This window comes from Zymoseptoria tritici, chromosome 1 (assembly GCF_000219625.1).
Source record: "Zymoseptoria tritici IPO323 chromosome 1, whole genome shotgun sequence".
Lineage (NCBI taxonomy): Eukaryota > Fungi > Ascomycota > Dothideomycetes > Mycosphaerellales > Mycosphaerellaceae > Zymoseptoria > Zymoseptoria tritici.
In genome coordinates, this window is record NC_018218.1 from 3,662,121 (window position 1) to 3,681,633 (window position 19,513).

The window sequence follows — 19,513 nt, forward strand, 5'->3', positions numbered from 1 at the left end:
CTCTCCAATAATGCTGCTCGCCCGGTGACATCTTCCCCATTGGAATACACCATGGCCAACCTCCAATTCCCCTACCCGCGCAAATCCTCCGTTCCGACCGTCAGCACCTCTCCCCGCCGGTCAACGTACCTCCGCCAACGTCGCGCCATCCGCACCTATGGCCCACCTCTCATCGGCCTGACCGCCATCATCTGGCTCCTCTTCTACCTCTTCTCCACCCGACCGACGACCGCCTCCACAACCCTCGCCATCCCACCCCGACCCTCCAACCCCCCCGAAGTCATCATCGTCACCCCTCTCGACCCTTCCCTCCCTCAATCCTTCACCTCCACCATCCGCGCCAACCGCAACCACTACGCCCGCCTCCACAACTACGCCACCTTATTCCCCTCCACTCACGCCTACGACCTCCTTCCCAATACCCCGTATTCCTGGTCCCTCGTCCCCTCCCTCCGCCACGCTCAAACCCTCCACCCGCACACCCCCTGGATCTGGCACCTCTCCTCCACCGCCCTGATCATGAACACTACCCTCTCCCTCGACTCCCGCCTCCTCTCTCCTTCGGTCTTGCCATCTCTCCTCCTCCCCGACACGCCCGTCGTACCACCCGACTCGGTGATCCACACCCCTTCCCACCGCAACCCAGCCTCCACATCCATCATCCTCTCCCGCGACGCCACGGGTCTCGCGCACGACTCCTTCCTCATCCGCAACTCCGAATGGGCGAAATTCTTCCTCGACGCCTGGTTCGATCCGCTATACCGGAGTTATAATTTTCAAAAAGCGGAGCGTCACGCACTGGAGCATATCGTGCAGTGGCATGGGACCATATTGGGAAAAGTGGGACTGGTGCAGCAGAGGGTGTTGAATGGATATGTCAAGCAAGAGGAGAAAGGAGGCGAAGAAGCGATGTATCGAGAGGGAGACTTTGTGGCGAACTTTTGGGGGTGTGGGAAAGAAGAGGGGAGGGCGAGTTGTGAGAAAGAAATGGGGCCAATGATGGAGAAGTGGAGGGGAATGAGGGATGCGGAGGGGAGGAGTTGATTGAATGAGCGGACGAGACGAGGAGGAATGAAGGAAGAGCATGTCAATGTCTTTTTCCAATTGAGAATAAATCATCATCAGCAAGCGATAAAATCAGCATGTATGGTGTTTTTGGGGAGCTGGACATTTGGTGGATATCGTGCGGCTGGAAACGAACGAGTCCTGCCACACGGCACCTGTTAGGTTTGCATGAGCGAGCATCGCTTTTAACCATTGTATCGCATAGTAGCGTGGAATCAAGAACATGACACGAGTGGAGTGGAGTTGCACGGAGAGGGAGAGGTTTAAATGAAAGGAAATGACCAGCAGGGCATTCTTCACTTTGATTCTGTCAATCCCTCGAGGAGGATGTAAGTCGAGGAGTTTTCGTTTGACTCCAAGTGGCTTCAATCGAATGCGTTCATGTCGAAAAGCCTGCGAGGCGTACTTCACTCTCCACACTGGTACGTTCTTCATAACGAGATGGACGTACTTGGGGCATGCGACAATGTCGGCATCTGGCTAAAGGAGTAATAATCCGTACGTGATCAAGACCAACGAGAAGTCTGAAACGGAAAGAGGGTAACGAAAAGTTACCCAGTCAGGTTTTGTGGGAAATAGTAGTGCACGTTCGACACATGGTCTGCTCATCGCTGTTCGATGTTCATTCATCTTCCTTGCTCTTTTTTCCTCCCGTTCAAGCGAGAGACAACCTTCCCTCCTTGCCAAAACGTGCAATCCTTTCTTCCTTCTCTTCAGGAGTCGATACTTGCAACATCATAGAGAGTGAGTCCACGACCACCGGATCCGATCAACCAATCTCATCTAGGATCTCTTTTCCTTTCCCTCGCTCCCCTCATACACTTTCCACTACCCACGCCCCACCCTCCATCACAACGCACCCCTCGACCTACTCCTTCGCCCCCTCCGCCGGTCCATCATCATGATAAAACCTCCTCAACTTCCTCTCCGCCTCGGCAAACTCCACCTTCGTCTGCTCAATCGTCGTCCGACACTTGCTTAGACTGACCTCATCATCCGGCTCGTCCTGATCGCCCGTCTCATTCTTGCGCGCGCCAAAGTGTTGAATCTTCTCGCACGAATCTTTGACTTTGGTCAGTCCCAGAGTGGCGGAGGAACCTTTGAGGAAGTGGCCTAGGGCGGAGAGGTTTTCGAGGTCTTTGGCTTCCCTGTGTTGTGGAGATGAGTGGTCAGTTTGAAAAATTCAACGAAGCTGTGTAAGATCTTGTGGTTATTACAATGACTTGTCCATCTGGCTGAATGTATTGGCGGCTTGTTCGAAAAAGTCAAACACGATCGATCGGCTGAATTCGCGCTCTTCTTCGTCGTCGTCCATTTCGAGGATCTTGGAAATTAGGGTCAGCATTTCAATCTCTCACTCTACTCCCTTTCCCTCAACAGACGTACCTGCTCGAATGTGAGCGTGTCAATAACATCGCCAAAGTCGGACATTCCGCCATTGCCATCATCGGACTGTGATTCAGAAGTGCCATCAGTACCTATACTGTGTGATGAAAGAGGCTCGGAGGGAACGGTGAGGCGATGAGATGGTAGGGACGCAGCATTACGATCAAGGCGAGGTCGCATCGGCGAGCAGCACAAGGCGGTACACATCGCGGGTGCTTCCTCCGCCTTTGAACGCGACCGCTGATTCGGGTGGGATGTGGAGGAGGAGGAGGATGACGAGGAAGAATAGGGCGAGGAGGGAATTGCAGTGTTGGCGTGAATGGCAGTGGTGTACGAGCGTGATGTGTTGTTGGGAGGGCGAATGGTGGTGGTGGGTTGTCGTACCCTCACGTCCTGGGGTTGGGTCGTGGCCGGCATGTTGAAGGCTTGCTTGCTACCAAGTAGGTTGGTGTGTTCGGAGACCCGCGGCGCAAAATGTAACCGCTTGGCAGCGAATGGCTCAAGGTGACAGGCAAAGTTGGTAGTGGTAGGGTGGTAGGAAGGTAGAAACTAGGGTCGGACGGCGGTGTTTGGGGTGTCCCGCCGATCGTGTTTGACAATGATGTCAGAAGAGGAGCTCAGTCCAGATGCCGGTGGAGTGATTCGTAGTAGTAGGGACTTGCGGCTCTGCAAACGTGAAGATCTTGGTGCGGACAGGCGAAGTTGCAGTAGCGCTGGACGTGACGAGCTGGTTGCTCTTCCTTGGCAGTCTCTGATAGGAGGTAGGACGTGTCGATGGGATGTTCAGCTGAGGTTTAGGTCTTGAAATCGAAGGTTAGTTTCGGGCCGTAGACGAGGCGGGTAGGAGCGCCGCAGGAGATGGAAGGGTAAGCAGGTGGTGGGCGAATGCGTCTTGTGTATGTGGTAGGGAATGATGTCGTTGAGGCACAGGGTACGCAGGACAGATCTAGGTATGCTGGCGGAGTTTGGCGGTGATGGTAGTGGTGGTGGTGGTGGTGGTGGTGAGAGGCACGTGCTTGTCATCATCGGATATCGCGAGGGAGCCGGCGGCTTCGTTCTTACCTAGTCCACCTGGTCCGAGGTCCAAATGCGGTGCCGTGGTGCGGATGGTGATGAGGAGGAGGAGACGGGAGGACAACAACCGTGTGCGTGGTAGCGGGTGGAAGGAAAGAATCCAGCTCGGTGTTCGACAATCGATACACGCACACGACGTCGTTCGCCTAGCGAAAGTGGGGAGAGGGAAGCCGGGCGTGGTGTCGGTGGGGTGCGGACGGGGATTTTGGTGGTGCGGTGAGGTGGAGCCTTGTCGCCGTAAGTGAGGATTTGATCCGAGATGTGCAGAGAAAGACCATGGAACACGCGACGGAAGCTTCCCTCTGATGTGACAAGACTAGACGGGATTGAGGGATGGAAAATGGGAAAATGGCCGGTGTGAGTGTGAATGAGGTGCGGTGGCAGCTGTCGAACTCTTTCGTCATCTCTTCACACGAATCGTCTACGGTCTCCCATGCGCCCCAACCAATAATCTCAGTCGTGCTCCCTCCTCCCACATCCGAGCACCGAGCATGTCCTTGTCCTTCACACTATTATCTGGCACGTACAGATCGATCGCATCACACATGTCTTCCCTGCTCATTCATCAAGAGACAACAAAGGTTTCTGCAGGTCGACAACAGCGCCATGCACCTTGCAAACCCTCATAAAGCACACACTACTCTTCCTTCCGACGTCATACTCGACCCTGCGTCACGACGATCCTTTCGGCTCTCGCTTGCCCTTGCGTATCCAGACGGGTCTCGAACGTCTCTTCCGGCCCTTTCTCCTCACCTCTGTGCTCCTCCAAACGTCTGCGGCCGAGCACGTGCCCGGTCCGTCGCAGAGTCAAGCTAGCCGCGATCCCTCCCACCCATCCAACTGGCGCAATCGGCGGTGCTCCTCAGCTCGTGCCATGTCCGTCGGCGGCTATCACTTCTTTCGCGGTACCAAAGAAGCGCCATGGGGGGAAAAAAGGGTCTTCAAACCTTCCCGGCACCTGCGATCTTCGGCTCGCGGGATGTACACGTGGATCGCAGCGACTAGACTGTACGGAGGTACGCCGCCCGCTCGCGAAGCTTTTCATCGCGACCAACCATACGGCTAGAAGCCCTCGAAGTAAAGATATGACCAGAATCGTGAGGTGAAGGAAATGTATGTCCCGGGTCGACCTGTCGGGAAATGAACCACTGATATGCATCCAAGGTTCTTTCTCTCGCTCAACCGCGGTTCACTCTACTTGCAATCGCTTCTTTGGGACGATATCATACATCATGCTGCAGAGACAACCACAAGCTACTCTAGCCACGCATACCACACGAGCACACCACTTCAGCTCCGACCATTCCGTAGACGGGCTCTCTCGTCTAATCTATCTTCAGCCGCACCCGCTTTTTGGCGGAGAAAACTCTCCCCTCTCCGCACTCCTTTCACATGTCATCATCACCGCTTAACCAGTGATCTTGTAAATTGCCTCAGCAAGACGACCCACGTTCTCACTCGTGATACCCGCCACGCTAATTCTTCCATCCTTGGTCGCGTACACCGAGTGCTTCTCCGCGAGCTCCGTCATCTGGTCCGCCGTCAAGCCCGTGTACGCAAACATGCCAATCTGCGACGTGATGTGGTCCCACTTGCGCGTGCTGCCCAGCTTCTCCAGGTTGTCCTTGAGGAGCGCCCGCATCTTGATGATGCGCTCCGCCATGTCCTTGACCTCGCCCAACCACTGCTTGTTCAGCGCCGGGTCATTGAGGATGGTGCTGGCCACGCGCGCACCATGGACGGGAGGGTTGGAGTACAGTGGGCGCACGAGGATCTTGACTTGAGAGTCGACGCGGGTCTTCTCCTCGGCGGACTCGCAGACGATGGAAAAGGCGCCCACGCGCTCGCCGTAGAGACCCATGTTCTTGGCGAAGGACTGCGCGAGGCAGGGGAGGTGGCCCTCCTTCAGGAAGTAGCGGAGCGCGAACGCGTCCTTGTCCGTGTCTCCGGACGCGAAGCCCTGGTAGGCCATGTCGAAGAACGGGTAGTGTCCGCCCTCCTTGACCGCATCGCTAATGGCCTTCCACTCTTTCTCGGTGGGGTCGACACCCGTGGGGTTGTGCGCGCATGCGTGAAGGAGGACGATCGAGTTCTTGGGCATGCTCTTGATGTCGGCCACCATTCCGTCAAAGTCCAGACCAATGGTGTCCTTGTTGTAGTATCGGTACTGCTTGACCTGCAACCCGCTGTCGAGGAAGACGGCCTTGTGGTTAGCCCATGATGGAGTTGGGATGTAGATGGCCTTTGCGTGAGGGTAGTGGCGCTCGAGGAAAGCACCACCTATCCGCAGAGCTCCAGTTCCGGAGATGGTCTGCGTGATGGCAATGCGTCCCTCCTTGAGAGGAGTGCTGTCCGGGCCGTACGCAAGAAGAGCGGCGGCCTTGGTGAAGTCAGGCACACCGGTGATCCCTGCGTACTCCTTGTCGAGGTTCGCCTTGACCACCTTTTGCTCGGCCTCCCTGACAGATGGCAACACGTATGGCTTGCCCTTGTCATCACGGTAGGCGCCAACTCCCAAGTTGATCTTCTGGCTGTTGCTGTCTTTCTTGAACGCTTCGGTGATTCCCAAGATGGCATCGGGTGGGCCCTGCGGCACTTTCGACCATGCCGAAGCAGCTCGGATGGACTGCTGAGCAACGGCCGAGCGAGGAGCGGCGGCTGCGCGTTGAAGAGCGGACTTTGCAAGCATCGTGGCGTTTGCGTCTCGGACGTTGAGAGTCAATGGAAATGTGCAGAAATTCAATGAGCGACTTGATGAGTTGAAGAGGTGTCAATGGAATCTAGGATGGGGAGGTGAGATGAGTCGCCGGCCTCGGTGGTGTCGAGCAACATATTTTGGAGCTCGGACCTCCGAAGCCCGGATGAATGATAAACCCAAAATTCTCAAGTTCACAAAACTTTCGGACTTGCACTCTTTCACATGTCGGTCATGCACATCATGGCGACTTGACGATATTCGACATGGCGGAAGTACCGACGACCAACTTGATCCGCGCGAATGGCGCGGTCAAAACGAAGAAAGGTCCCACAGCGCGTCTGACCGCTGAGCAACTCGCAACGAAGAAGAGGCAGCAGGAGGCAAGCCAGCAATACGGCCGTGGTCAGGGAAATTCCACAAAGGGGATCAAAGACAGGAAATTGCGTGGTAATTTGCGAGCACTGGAAGAGAAATATCAGGAGGCGGCACTCAAGGCCAAAGATGCGGAGATTCTGTTGGAGAATGATGGAGGATTCCTCGAGGCGGAAGGCGAGCTGGAACGGACGTACAAGGTCCGACAGGCAGACATACAAAGCGAGGTCGATGTCGAGACAGCGAAGAAAGGGTTCGAGTTGAAGCTCGACCAAGCGGGCCCATACTCTTTCGACTACACACGGAACGGGAAGGATCTGCTACTCGCTGGTCGCAAAGGACATATCGCCACGATGGACTGGAGGAGTGGGAAATTGGGATGCGAGCTGCAATTGGGAGAGACTGTAAGAGATGCGAAATGGCTACACAACAACCAGTACTTTGCCGTTGCGCAAAAGCGCAACGTCTACATCTACGACCATCACGGCGTGGAGATTCACAATCTGGACCAGCATGTCGAGGTCACGCACATGGAGTTCCTGCCATATCACTTTCTCCTGGCGACTATTGGAAATGCAGGCTGGCTCAAGTGGCAAGACACGAGTACTGGCAAGCTGGTCATGCAAATGGGTACCAAGCAGGGCACACCTACCGCTTTTGGTCAGAACCCATACAATGCAGTCGTGCACGTTGGCCATCAGAATGGAACAGTCTCACTCTGGTCTCCAAATGCAACCACACCTTTGGTGAAGATGCTCTGCCATCGCGGTCCTGTTCGATCATTGGCAGTCGACCGAGAAGGAAGGTACATGGTCAGCACGGGACAGGACATGAAGATGGCCGTGTGGGATGTTCGAAATTTCAAGCCGATCCATGAGTACCAACTCCACCAGCCCGGTGCAAGCGTCTCCATCAGTGATCGCAACCTCACAGCCATCGGATGGGGCACCCAAACCACGATTTGGAAGGACCTGTTCTCCAAGCACAAGTCTGATGTTGATCAGGTCAAGGTGCAGTCTCCGTACATGGCATGGGGAGCACAGGGTCAAAGTGTCGAACGAGTCCGCTGGTGTCCGTTCGAGGATATTCTTGGTATCGGCCATAACAAAGGCTTCTCCTCAATAATCGTGCCAGGCGCTGGAGAACCCAACTTTGACGCACTGGAGCAGAATCCGTTCGAGAACACCAAGCAACGACAGGAAGCAGAGGTCAACGCTCTGCTCAACAAACTGCAACCCGAGATGATCAGTCTGAATCCAGACTTTGTCGGCAATCTGGACACTGCCTCACACGAGCAGAAGAAGCTGGAGAAGGACCTTGATCGCAAGACCGGCGCCGAGGCCGAGAACGAACGCATTGAAGAGTTGAAAAACAGAGGTCGTGGTAAGAACAGCAGTTTGAGAAAGTACTTGCGGAAGAAGGGCAACAAAAATGTCATCGATGAGCACAAGATGCGCGTCATGGAGATGCGAGAAAAACAGAAGCAAAAGGCTAAGGAGGCCAAGGAGGGAAGACAGGAGGAGCTCGGACCAGCTCTGGCGAGATTCGCAAGGAAAGCTGGGTGAAAGCGTTCTTCGTCTACGGTGATCATACAAGATTTCTCGAGACCAGGAGGCCGCCGATGATCTATCCGCAAGCATCGATCGTCTCGAACTTAAAGCCATAAGAGGAAATTTCAACGACCCAGACACCATGTCAAGATCGGCGACGCTGATGCTGTTCGCACCAGGAAGATCCGGGCTCAAATGCTGGAGATGCATCGAATTGACGAGCATGTGTACCTGGATCGGCCCACGGCACGAATTGGAGGCCGAATGGGAATGCAGGGCATGAAGACGATATCTGGCGCAAGACCAAGACGAAGCAGATGCCAGGTGACAGATCAACATGAATAGTCGCTATATACGGAGACCATGATTGCAAGACTATTCTGTCTTACCACGCTTCAGCAAATAGCCAACAGTTCCTCAATCGAATGGCAAAATGTCTCACGTCCGCAAGAGATCTCACGCTCCTTCACATCTCCCATCCCGATACAAGGACGCCTTACTATTCCGCGTCAATCCTGTTGTGCTGTCCGTATCGGACATGACTCCTTCTCCTTCTTCCCTCTTCTCCACCTCCTGCTCGATCGCCGTCATGACATGTATCCTCCCATTCTGCAAATTATGCGATACCCTCCCCAGCTCGATATCGTCAAAGCTCGACATCGTCCGGATATTACTCGTCGCACTCCAAGTCGTCCCGCGACTGTCCTGCTTCTGACCGATAACATGAATTTGGTTGGTCGAGTCGTCGCTAGAGTGAGACGAGGCCGATTTGGCCGATGCGTTCTTCGAACTCAACTTTGCCATCGCCGAGGCCATCCCAGTATTGGAGCCTGCGCCACTGCGCGGTGCCGTACCTGGCATTCCGTGAGAGCCGCTCCGCGGTACGCTGATGTGGTTCTTGAGCAGACGCGGGAACATGCATCGCAGCGTCGGCAGGCAGGAACACATGATCGCAATGTTCATCTCAATGTCGCTCCAGATGGCGGCCATGGGGTTGTCGTAGCTCACGTCGCTGCTGCGGGAGATCACGTAGAGGGATTGAAAGCGGAGAATGGACACGATACAGCCGCAGCCTCCGAGGAGGAAGACGAGTTGCAATGCGCGTTTCGTGTTTTTGGGCATGCCGAGCTTGTCGAGCAATGGCATGGGAATCAAGGCGATGGCGATGTCGGAGATGATGTTGAAGGCGGAGTTGGCGAACCTGGCGGGCTTGAGTTAGCTTTCTGGTCGCGGAATACACTTCTTGTTCCTGACCAGATTGGAAAGCGTGGCAGGCATGTGCCCTGCACGCTCTGATCCCAGAATGACCGGATCGGGTTGCACGCGAAGATGGCGGTAAGGATTGCGAACGTAGCATACGCAGCGACGATGCCCAGAACGACATAGCATACTACACGGAATCCCTTTTGAGGAAAGATTCGTAGGTATTGCAAGAGGATCGACAGCTTGGACATGAGCAGACTGGCGTTGTAGAGGATGACGGAAGCGTAGAACTGCACTCAGTCAGCAACTGGACGGTGCATCGATTGTCGGATGAGTATGCGCACCGCCTTTCCTTGCCGGATTCCCTCGGTTGGTGTGATGGTGCCCATGTGTTGTCCGCCTCCATTAAAGACCTGAATGATGAATGTGGTCGTTGTTCCGGCCGAGAAGAGCTTGCATGACCGTCAGTGAGAGCGATGCAGAAGTCGCTGGAGGAATGTTACCAGCGAGAGCGAAATGAAAACATCGTCCAGTCCTGGATTGCGAGCGATTCTGAATCGTGCATAGATCCGGCTCAGCACGAACACAGTCGCCAGGAAGATGAAAGTCAAGGTCACCGCCACCACACTGCTGCCCGAGGCATGGCCGGAGATCATCCTTCGTTGTTGCCAGTGATGGACTCACTGCAATAGTAGCATCGATCTCATTCGATGGGAGATGTTGTAAAGAGCACGCCTTGGATTGTCCTCCTGAAAGGTAAGCCTGGAGGACGGCACTCGAAGGACTAAACGAGGGCGGAGCAGCACTCGTACAAGCGACAGAAACGTGTTTTGGTGTTGCAGTATAGCGTGGTGCGAGCGGCAGACCTGTGGAACCACATGCAACAGGTGTGGAGCCTTGCAGCGAGAGTAGCCGAAAGAACGAGTCGACGCAGGATGTGTACTTTATCATGCAATGCGATGAATTTTCGGCGTCACATTGGCAAATGTGACAGTCCCCTCACAGTACTATGTGATAACAGCCCGTCTTTCCTCCTGGTCATGTTCCTTGTCGACAGTCGTTCGCGGCGGATATTTCTTGCCGGCATGGGCACCCCTGCTTGGCGGGCTTGTCGATATCGCTGCCGCCGAACGAATGACGCAGCCTTGTGAATGGCAATGGACGGGCGTCTGCGTTAGTCCTCGTCTTTGCCCATGGCAATTGGCCACGCGACATTGACGAGTGGCTCAGCACCTTGTCTGATTCCTCGACAATGTGACGCGAAAGACGAGACATGTGATTTGATGAGTTCGCTGCTTACGCAGGGTGAACCTTGCTCGGACATGATCCGATGTGAATTTGTCCCAATCATCGCCCATTCTCCTTCATATATAGATGCAACCTATTTCCTTTTCTGACCGTGTTCTCCGCGACCGAATGCTGAATGTTGCATGATACGATCTTCCAAACTCCTCCACTTCCTTCAGCAAACTCGCACGCTCCGATGCGATGCTTTGCAGATCCACAACCACCTCTTTCCAGCTGCCATTTCTCCGTATCTCGTAGCTCCCCTCTCGATTGCGCCATGTCGGAACTTGTGGTTCTTCAACCTGCTTTTCAACGTAATCTCTTGTGTCTTGCCATGTGTATTCGAAATCGTGCGGTAGGGGGAGAGGAGGGACAAAGACATCCACTTCGCCGCTGCCACGGAGCCGCGCCTCAACCATCGACAACATCTTACGGAGGTAGTGCATCTCCTCCTTGAGCTCTGAGCCGAGCGAAGTCGCTCGCGCAATGTAGGAAATCACCGTGAACGAAGACGTGCCAACTGCGACCATTGTGCAGAGTGTTTTCAATACGTGAGGGAGGTCGACCCACTCCTTGATGCCAACCAGGATTCGGTGACATTCCCGATTGATGCTTTGCAACACGGCCATCATGCTGTCGATCACGGCGAGAACGCTGCGCTCGTCCTGAATCTGAATCGAGTACAAGAGCTCCGGGACAATGCGCTGGCAGGCCTGCAAGATTGGCATGAGTGGTATCCAGGAGTGAGCCGTCTGCAAAGCATTCTCGATGTAGGCAGGGAATATGGACGTGAGCAGTACCTGACGCAAGGTCGGACGCTGCACGTTGCCGTATTCGAGGACGCCTTTGACGGCGATGGCCATCTGATTGACAAGGTACTGCTGCTGCTGCTCGAGCACAGCCCTTTCTACGACAGTGTGGACGAAAACTGCTAGAGCCTTGCGCGTTCCTGGGTCGCCGAGCTTTGGTACGTAACGCCGAAGCTTCCCTATAACGTACGTTGGATCGTCCACTGGCAACGGAAATGCACCGGAGTCGGTGAAAAATCGATCGACGGGGCAAATGTCTGCGGTATGTTGTTGCAGGAAGGAGACGACTTGCTGAACAAATTCGACATACGCGCCCTGACCGCTGTCCTCAGAGCTTGGTCGTGCGCGAGAGGTCTGTAGCTCTCCGTAGTTGCTCTTCATGGTCTGCATGACCCGTTGCAGCATTGCGATGTGCATCCTTCGGGCCTCCTGGAAAGAGTCGACTCGCTTGCGCTCCACACCTTCGTAGGTCTGTCGCATATTGCACAATACAGCTGAGATCAGGGCAAGGCGCCTTTGACGTATCTCAGCAATCGAGATGTTGTACAGTCCGGATGTTGTGTCCTTAGCGAAGGGCAGGTTCTCAAGCAACGGGTCATGCGCGCGATGATTGAGCAGAGCGGAAGTCAACACATGTTGGAACTTCAGCAAAGCTTCCCTTTCCACCATTGATTGTAGCCATGCTGTCAACACGTGCTGTCGAACCTCATTGTCATTTTCCGAGAGCTCCACAACGCGCGAAATGAAGTAGGCAGTGAACTTTCGCTTCTGAGCGGTATCGCGCATCTGTGCCCAGCCTGTAGCGCTGTACTCGTCAAGGTAGCTCAACCAGTGTTTGCCCAGCTTCTTGACCGTCATGCTCGCAACTCGAACCCAAACGTCCACGACATGTTGCAATAGAGAGTCATCAGGCGCCACATCGGCACCCAGCACGTTGGAGACGAATTTTCCAACTGGCGACAGAAGTATGCCGGCCAGAGATGAGCATGTACCGCCATGCGCCTCATCGTTGGTGGCGAACTCTTGCAGCGCACTGAAATCGCCAAACTCCTGACTGTCCTCGGAAAAGCTTTGGCTGATGCTATTGTTGCCGAACTTTCGCTCAGCGTCGAGTGCAGCGCTGACCACGTCCAAACCCTCTTTCATGGAGCTGATCAAGCGACGCTGGTTTGGATCAAACAATTCGAAGACATCCCAGAATGCAGTGCCCTCCACTAACGACATGGCCATGGCCAAACTGCTAGCGGATGAAACGGCTCGCTTGAGGCCCGCGAGAGCGTCTACAAGTGTCGCAGCGATCTGCCTTTGATTGTTGGCCACGGTCGTTTCTAGTAGAGTCTCGCTAGGCTTTGCGCCTTCTTCTTTGGCTCGAATAAAGTCGGACTGGGCCTCGGACTTTGCCAGGCGGTATTGTGCCATTGTAGCGGCTACGACGTCCGTGTACCAGCTGGTCAGTGGCAGCACTTCAGACCGACTTTCCGATGTTGATACTTGGTAGCTTGCGAGATGGGCCCATGATCGAACGTTGAGGCGACATGCTTCACGATGCGATGAGGTATGATCGACGAGCGCGCGCAGGAGATGGACTCCTGGGCGATGCCCGGAAGGCAACGCGAAGTACAGCGTGCAGAGCAGATCGTGGTGGTTGCGCAGAGAGTCCAAGGCTGCGCGCTCGACGTCGACGTCCTTCCGGTACGTTCTGTTGTGGTTCGGTATGAATCGCCATGCAAATCCTTGGGTCTTGCGGTCCGGGTAGATCTGGTATTTGTGCATTCCCAGCAATCCGGTGGCCAAGATTTTCAGGAACATGTGAAATGAATTGTCGTCCGACTGGACTTCAAGGGTCACCTCTTGAGTGCCGAGCAGATTTAGAAATTTCGGAGAGCCACGGCTTTCTTCCTTGTTCAAGAGTGACAGCCCTCTGCGACTGAAGAAGTCGTATATAAGGGTAACGACGGATTCGCACCTCCACCATCCCCATCCGCTCACAAGGTGATGGCACCTTTGAAGAATTGCCCGCATGTACTCGTTGACGCTGTAGCCGCGAACATTGCTGGAAGTCTCGTACAACTCGAAAACCCTGCTGATGAGCCTTTGAGGCAGACTCCAACCATCTTGGCTCGATGTCAGTCTGCTACCGACACGTACGATTCCCATGGCATCGAATTCCAAAGCCGGAAGCAGGGTGAAGATGCTGTACCAGACCGTCTCAAACTCCTGGACCGCACATGTTTGAGAGACATTGATGTCCATCGCTGTGAAGATGGTCTCCCAAAACAGAGCTTTGGAACGATGGCCGTCACGCACGACGTGGCTGAGAATGACACAGCTGCTCAATGTCCACGCCTCGCCGTCGATACCCGCTGCGTGAATGGGATCGGACCGTATATGCTCATAGCAATTTCTCAGGTCCCTGAATTGGCCCATCACCCCAGTTCGGGCAAGGTGCAGAGATGTGCGAGAGAGCAGCTGGTCGGCGTCCTTCTTGATATCCGGGCCGACAACAGAATGATCGCTTAGTTGACAGGCTAGCTTTGCGATCACAAGCTGATACTGAGCAATGCGAGTGATCGTTTGTGGCAATGGTGCCGACGCACCCACGCGCTGCCCGAGCACATCGGTCAAGTGAGCCACGAGGCAACAGAGACTCTGAACGCATGACTGGCGATCTACAACGTCCAGGAACCAGAGACACTTCGAGCAGTACCGCATAACGGACCGAAGCAGGTAGTCGACGTTGCGATCTATCACGGCTCTCTCCTGATCACGCTTATCTGGTTCAAGGCGGTACAGCTCGCTCAACGCATCGTCGACGACCTGAGGGATGCGAGCGAATTGAGCAGCGACATCCTCAGTCCAAGGCCCCCATTCGTGGATCTGAACCCCGATGCGGACATGGATTCGGCCGACATCGTGCGACAAGTCACGCTGTGATAGCTTCAGCGCGTCGTTGAATTCACCGCTGCCAATGAATGTGGTGTGCTGAAACAAAGTGCCAGCCGGCATAGGCCGGATGTCGAAATCGACAGGGTACCGTGTACCGAATGAGCCCAAGCCTTGAAGCACTTCTCCGACGACATTACGCATTGGCTGTACACTTTCTGTGGTGGCTACAATGTCGGGCAACGGCTCACTCGGTTGTCGATACTCACGCGCATCCGCATTGATACGACGAGCAAGCGCTTTTCTCTTTCGATGTGGCAGGCGCTGGGCTACCTGCTCAACGTCCATGATTGTGCCACCTGTGGCCTCGTTGAGTTGGGTCAGAGGTCCAGTTCGTAACGGTCCACTGGTCTCATCGCCCTCGCCGAGAAATCTTGCTAAATGGAAGCCAGAGGTTACGATGCGGTCTTCTGGTAGAGCTGTAGTCTCTGTCAAGTGATGCATGCGATTCCCGAAAGCGGCGGAACGGTGCGCAGAGATGAAGTCGCTCTCGAGCGTCTCGAGTTGTCCTCCACGCAGACGAGGTAAGTTCGATTGTCTGGGCACCCGCGGCCTTGGATGGCTTCGCGCAGCTGTCGTCGGCGCGTTCGCGGGCGTGCTATCGCCGAATGCATGATCGTTGATTCTCATCTGTCGCACCATAGGCCTGCGTTTTCCGGGTGGCCTGGAAACGAGCGACCTGCTGGGTGCGTCTGGCGGCAACGATAGATGGCCCATCATATCCGGGAATGTGCTGCGTTGATGATCAACGGACGATGCTGGGACACGGCGCGTCGCGTTCGGCGATGGCTGACGAGGAGTTAAAGAACCATTCCGCCATGCATGCAATACAGAAGCTGCTTCCTTCGTGTCCTCGGCAGTGGCTAGTCGCACGAATTTGTATGTGGGTGAATGACGACCCTGGTCAAGGCTCTTTCGTGTGCGCCGCAATGCAAGACGCACAAACTGCGGTAAGTCGGTGGTGGTAGCAGAGGATGATATTGGAGCGTCAGCGATGCTCAATCGACTGGCACGGGCGTATGCTCGGTTGGAGTCTGGTTGACGCTTGCGCTGCGCTCCACGGTGCGAGCCAAGTCCAGTGCGAACACTTTTGTGCGCAGGCCGCTCATTCGAGAAGGCCGTGTGATCTCTCGGAGTCTTGTGGAAGGCTTGAGTGATCAAGGGCTGCTTTCGTCTTTGGTCTTTGGGTGCTCGTCGTTGCGTGAACCCGTTGCCTGCGAGCATCGGGTCGACAAAGTCGTTCTCCATATCATCGTCCTCGTCGACGACCCTCCCGCCGTAGGCCAAGATATTTCGAGTGTTGTCTATACCGGCAGAGCGATAAGCTGGCCCTCCGACTTCTTCGACCGATGCCTCGGAGTCTGGATTGTCTATGCCTTCCTCACGCAGCTTCTGCGAACCCGGCGATCTCGATCTCGCAGTCGTTAATCTGCGCGCTACTCCCTTTCGCGGCTCCGATTTTGGAGGGCTAGCAGTGCTGAGTCGACGCCTTGGGGGCGATAGCGATTCTTGACGCGTTTGATTCCTGAAGTCTATCCTCAGCCACGACGCAGGCAGAACACCTTTGATGCGCTTTTGCTCTCTGCGTAGTCTTCGCGCCTCGATTGCAGCCTTGACATCTGCGTCATCCTCGGAAGAACTTGCTTCGGGCGAAGATGGTACAGGTAATTCGCGTGGCTCCGTGCGGGAGCGGCGGCCGCTGCCAGCGCCCTTCGCATCGGAAGAGACGTGCGGTGTAGGAAGTGGCACCGGTGTATGACTTCGCGGCAAGCGAAGCCTGGAGCTTGGCTGACCTGTCGAACTCTGCTCGTGACTAGGCGTGCTTGCATCACTCGAAGTCACAGGTGGTGAGGGCGGAATTCCCAGATCTGCAGCGCCTGAAGAGGACGGACGCGATTGATCGACCGCATCGAAGCTAGGATTCGTTTTATGCTTGACGAAGTTCAGTTTTCTGCGTTGATTTTGGGCGGGCTCCAGACCGGATCCATCTTCGGAAGAACTGACGTGGAAGTCGAAGAAATCCGTGTTGAAGTCTGCCTGCTGATTTGCACCAATTGGCTCAGCTATCATACTCTGCGTGGACGCTGCAGAGCTAGCGATGGCAGGTTGGCTACCATCACTATGGGAGGCAGATTGTGTTTCTTCATTGGGGATGTCCTGCTCAATAAGTCGAATGGGTTTCAGACCTCGTTCTCGGAACTGCTTTTGGTACTGGGCCTTGTCAAACATGTATGGATGCAGCTGAACCTCCTTCCGGGTCCTGAAATTCCGCCGAGCATTCGCGGCAGAATGAGGAGAGCGGGCATCGGCCTCCACATCCAGATCACGGTCCACGAGAGCGTCGTCCATCTCGCGATCACGCCCACGCTGCAGGAAATCTGCCGGTGGCGAGACCTCTCTCTCGCTCAGTGGGGATGACACCAGGTCATCGATGTGAGGAAATTCGTGTTCGTTCGTAGAGACTTGGATGCTCGCTTCAGTAGAGCTTTTAGGATCATCCGGATTGCCTGAGACGTCTTCGGCAAGTTGTGGCTCGTCCTCGGGGGAAGAGCGACTGCGTTCAGATATGTCATGTTGGAGTTGCTTGCGAGGAATCTTGCGCAGTGCTGTGGATTTCAGCTGTAGGGGGGCGACCGTCCGCACGGGAGAGCCAAGTCGGCCGCGCTGGAGGAGGAACTCATTTCTGCTTGCAGCTCCCCCGTCCTGGCGTGCGGTGGGCAAGATCTGAGCAGATAGCCGAAGGTTGACGTTGGGTGACGCTGATTGCGCAAGGTGGCCTTCCGACGAGTTCTGCGCGGGAGTGATTTCAGTGACAGCCTCCAATGCATCGGGCTCTCCGCCGGGCAATGCGAGTCCTGCTGGAGATGCTGCGGCCACCTTCGTCCTTGCCCTGCGTCCGTAGGTCTTCGCCACTTTGGTCGCCGCCCAGCCATCATCATCATCATCGTCCTGGACAGTGAAGGGACGCTCGCTATGAATCGGACATGGAGCGATGTTCTCACTCTGTACAGCTCCCGAACCGTGGTCAAGTTTTGGTCGTTTCCATGGGCGCTCGTGTTCGGGCGATTCCAGTTCCAGGCTGAGTTCTTCGTCATCTTCTGAGTCTTCCACCTCGCCTCGATCTTGCCATCGTTTCATTTGGTAAATTGCACATGTCTAGAAGTGCAGAAGTATGGCATGTCCGGCTTGTGAATGCTGTATGCCCATGCTCGAGTGTAAGACGGCTTTGTGAATTGGAAGACGCGATTGAACGCGACTTCCTAGTGCGGGGTGCCTGCCTCAGGCATTCAATCTTCGAACTTGTGACGATGGTCGGATGCCAGGATAAACGTCTGCCTAACAACACAACATCACGAACGAAACGACCTGAAACCAGTACACGGGAGAGCCGACCTCCAGCAGACAACACAGTCTTGAGTGGCAGATCCATACTTTACTCCCTCACCTGACACCTCCCAACGACCGATCGTGACGACAACCATGGCGCAAGACCCACGAGCTCTACTTCAGAAGGTATCACACCTTGCGATAGCTAAGTCGACAATTGAGTACTGACACATGATATCAGGCGGAAAAGGCTGCGCAGTCTGCCGGAGCTGGCTTCTCTCTATTTGGAGGCCGCACGGAGAAGTACGAGAACGCCGTCGAGCTCTACACACAGGCAGCAAACGCTTTCCGCATGCAAAAGGCTGGCAAGGAAGCGGGGCAGGCTTTCGAGCGGGCCGCGTCTCTACAGTCCCAGAAATTGAACGAGCCTGATGATGCGGCAAATACGTTGACGGAGGCATACAAATCGTACCGGAAAGATGAGCCTGAGGAAGCGGCGCGATGCTTGGAGCAGGCCATACAACACTACACAATGAAGGGCAACTTCAGAAGAGCAGCGACACATAAGCAGAACATCGCAGAGCTATACGAGGTCGAGCTAGGCGACCAGAAGCGGGCAATGGAGGCATACGAGATGGCAGCGGCCTGGTATGAGAACGACAACGCCGAGCAGTAAGTGTGCCGCAACGATTCGATTGTTGACACGACTGATCGATGTCCTATAAAACAGACTCGCGAACAAGCTATATCTGAAGCTCGCCGATATCGCCGCCCTCGAAGCGGACTATAACAAATCCATCTCGAATTACGAGCGGATAGCCAAATCCGCCATCAACAACAACCTGATGAAGTGGTCCGTCAAGGAGTATTTCTTGAAAGCCGGAATCTGCCACTTGGCGAACGGAGACTCGGTCGCGACCAACAGAGCGCTCGAATCTTACCGCGACCTTGATCCGGCTTTCAGTCAGACGCGCGAGCATCAGCTCTTGGTCGACCTTTCCGAGGCGGTAGAAGAGGGCGACCAAGAGAAGTTTGCCGACAAATTGTTCCAATTCGACCAGATGTCAAAGTTGGACAAGTGGAAGACCACCCTTCTCCTTCGGGTGAAGGAGAACGTGGAAAGCAAGGAAGAAGACTTCGCATGAGCTGGGACCGTGATCTGGTGTGGTGCACAAAGCGGCAATGGGTTTGGGGTGGACGTGATGCCGCTGACTGGTAATCCCCTCTGGCTTTCAGCGATAGAGTGTGCAACACTGCTGTGAAGGTCATACTCTTTGCGCTGCCGGTACACCGCGATCTCTCCAGTATGTCATGATCGTATTGTGTCCGACTATTCACCAGGGCTCTTCCCTTTCTTCGCGGCGGCCGAGGTACGAGACGATTCCGTGCCGAACAATGCTTGTCTTATTCCCCAAGCAAAGCCGGTCCTCTTCAATTCATCCTTTGCCTCGTTCAAGTCCGATGTGATGGCCTGGCTGATCTTCTTTTCCTGCTCCCTGATATCCTGGTCCTTGTGTGACGCTGCGAGGGGCGACTCTCTTCTTTCCTTCTGTTCCTCGAGAGCTGGCTGGAATGTGGTATATGCTATTCGGCGCGTCAGTAGTCGTTTGTATGGATTGCGAGTTTCCGAGGAGTGCTATTACCTGTAGCTATACCACATACCGTGGCCAAACTCACCGCGATGACATTGCCTCCACGCATTGTAGTTGAGTAGATGTGGGCGACGTGCTGGAGAGCAATTCGAGATAACTTCAAGCTCGTCTTCCTCCAGCTGAATCGATGACATACTCGCTGATGAT

At 54.9% G+C, this 19,513-nt stretch overlaps 7 protein-coding genes across 7 annotated transcripts; 3 read left to right on the forward strand and 4 right to left on the reverse strand.

The window, feature by feature from the left end:
* Positions 1–51: 51 nt before the first annotated feature.
* MYCGRDRAFT_89653 (uncharacterized protein) lies at positions 52–1,044 on the forward strand (the record flags this gene model as incomplete). The annotated part of the gene is made up of 1 exon (XM_003856391.1): positions 52–1,044. The coding sequence occupies one exon, from the start codon at positions 52–54 to the stop codon at positions 1,042–1,044; it is 993 nt and encodes a 330-aa protein (XP_003856439.1).
* Positions 1,045–1,933: 889 nt separating this feature from the next.
* Positions 1,934–2,496, reverse strand: MgYpd1 (histidine containing phosphotransmitter protein; the record flags this gene model as incomplete). The annotated part of the gene is made up of 3 exons (XM_003857174.1): positions 1,934–2,213; positions 2,283–2,389; positions 2,452–2,496. The coding sequence occupies 3 exons, from the start codon at positions 2,494–2,496 to the stop codon at positions 1,934–1,936; spliced, it is 432 nt and encodes a 143-aa protein (XP_003857222.1).
* A 2,197-nt stretch (positions 2,497–4,693) lies between these two features.
* On the reverse strand, positions 4,694–6,295 carry MYCGRDRAFT_53498 (uncharacterized protein; the record flags this gene model as incomplete). Its single annotated transcript, XM_003857173.1, has 1 exon — positions 4,694–6,295. The coding sequence occupies one exon, from the start codon at positions 6,212–6,214 to the stop codon at positions 4,934–4,936; it is 1,281 nt and encodes a 426-aa protein (XP_003857221.1).
* A 191-nt stretch (positions 6,296–6,486) lies between these two features.
* On the forward strand, positions 6,487–8,160 carry MYCGRDRAFT_66559 (uncharacterized protein; the record flags this gene model as incomplete). The annotated part of the gene is made up of 1 exon (XM_003856392.1): positions 6,487–8,160. One exon carries the CDS (start codon positions 6,487–6,489, stop codon positions 8,158–8,160), a length of 1,674 nt encoding a protein of 557 aa, XP_003856440.1.
* Positions 8,161–8,601: 441 nt separating this feature from the next.
* On the reverse strand, positions 8,602–10,114 carry MYCGRDRAFT_66563 (uncharacterized protein; the record flags this gene model as incomplete). The annotated part of the gene is made up of 4 exons (XM_003857172.1): positions 8,602–9,346; positions 9,400–9,638; positions 9,693–9,800; positions 9,852–10,114. The coding sequence occupies 4 exons, from the start codon at positions 10,002–10,004 to the stop codon at positions 8,602–8,604; spliced, it is 1,245 nt and encodes a 414-aa protein (XP_003857220.1).
* A 598-nt stretch (positions 10,115–10,712) lies between these two features.
* On the reverse strand, positions 10,713–17,525 carry MYCGRDRAFT_89657 (uncharacterized protein; the record flags this gene model as incomplete). The annotated part of the gene is made up of 1 exon (XM_003857171.1): positions 10,713–17,525. The coding sequence occupies one exon, from the start codon at positions 17,523–17,525 to the stop codon at positions 10,713–10,715; it is 6,813 nt and encodes a 2,270-aa protein (XP_003857219.1).
* Positions 17,526–17,753: 228 nt separating this feature from the next.
* On the forward strand, positions 17,754–19,411 carry MYCGRDRAFT_53507 (uncharacterized protein; the record flags this gene model as incomplete). Its single annotated transcript, XM_003856393.1, has 4 exons — positions 17,754–17,900; positions 17,956–18,386; positions 18,445–19,298; positions 19,358–19,411. The coding sequence occupies 3 exons, from the start codon at positions 17,868–17,870 to the stop codon at positions 18,857–18,859; spliced, it is 879 nt and encodes a 292-aa protein (XP_003856441.1).
* Positions 19,412–19,513: the final 102 nt, after the last annotated feature.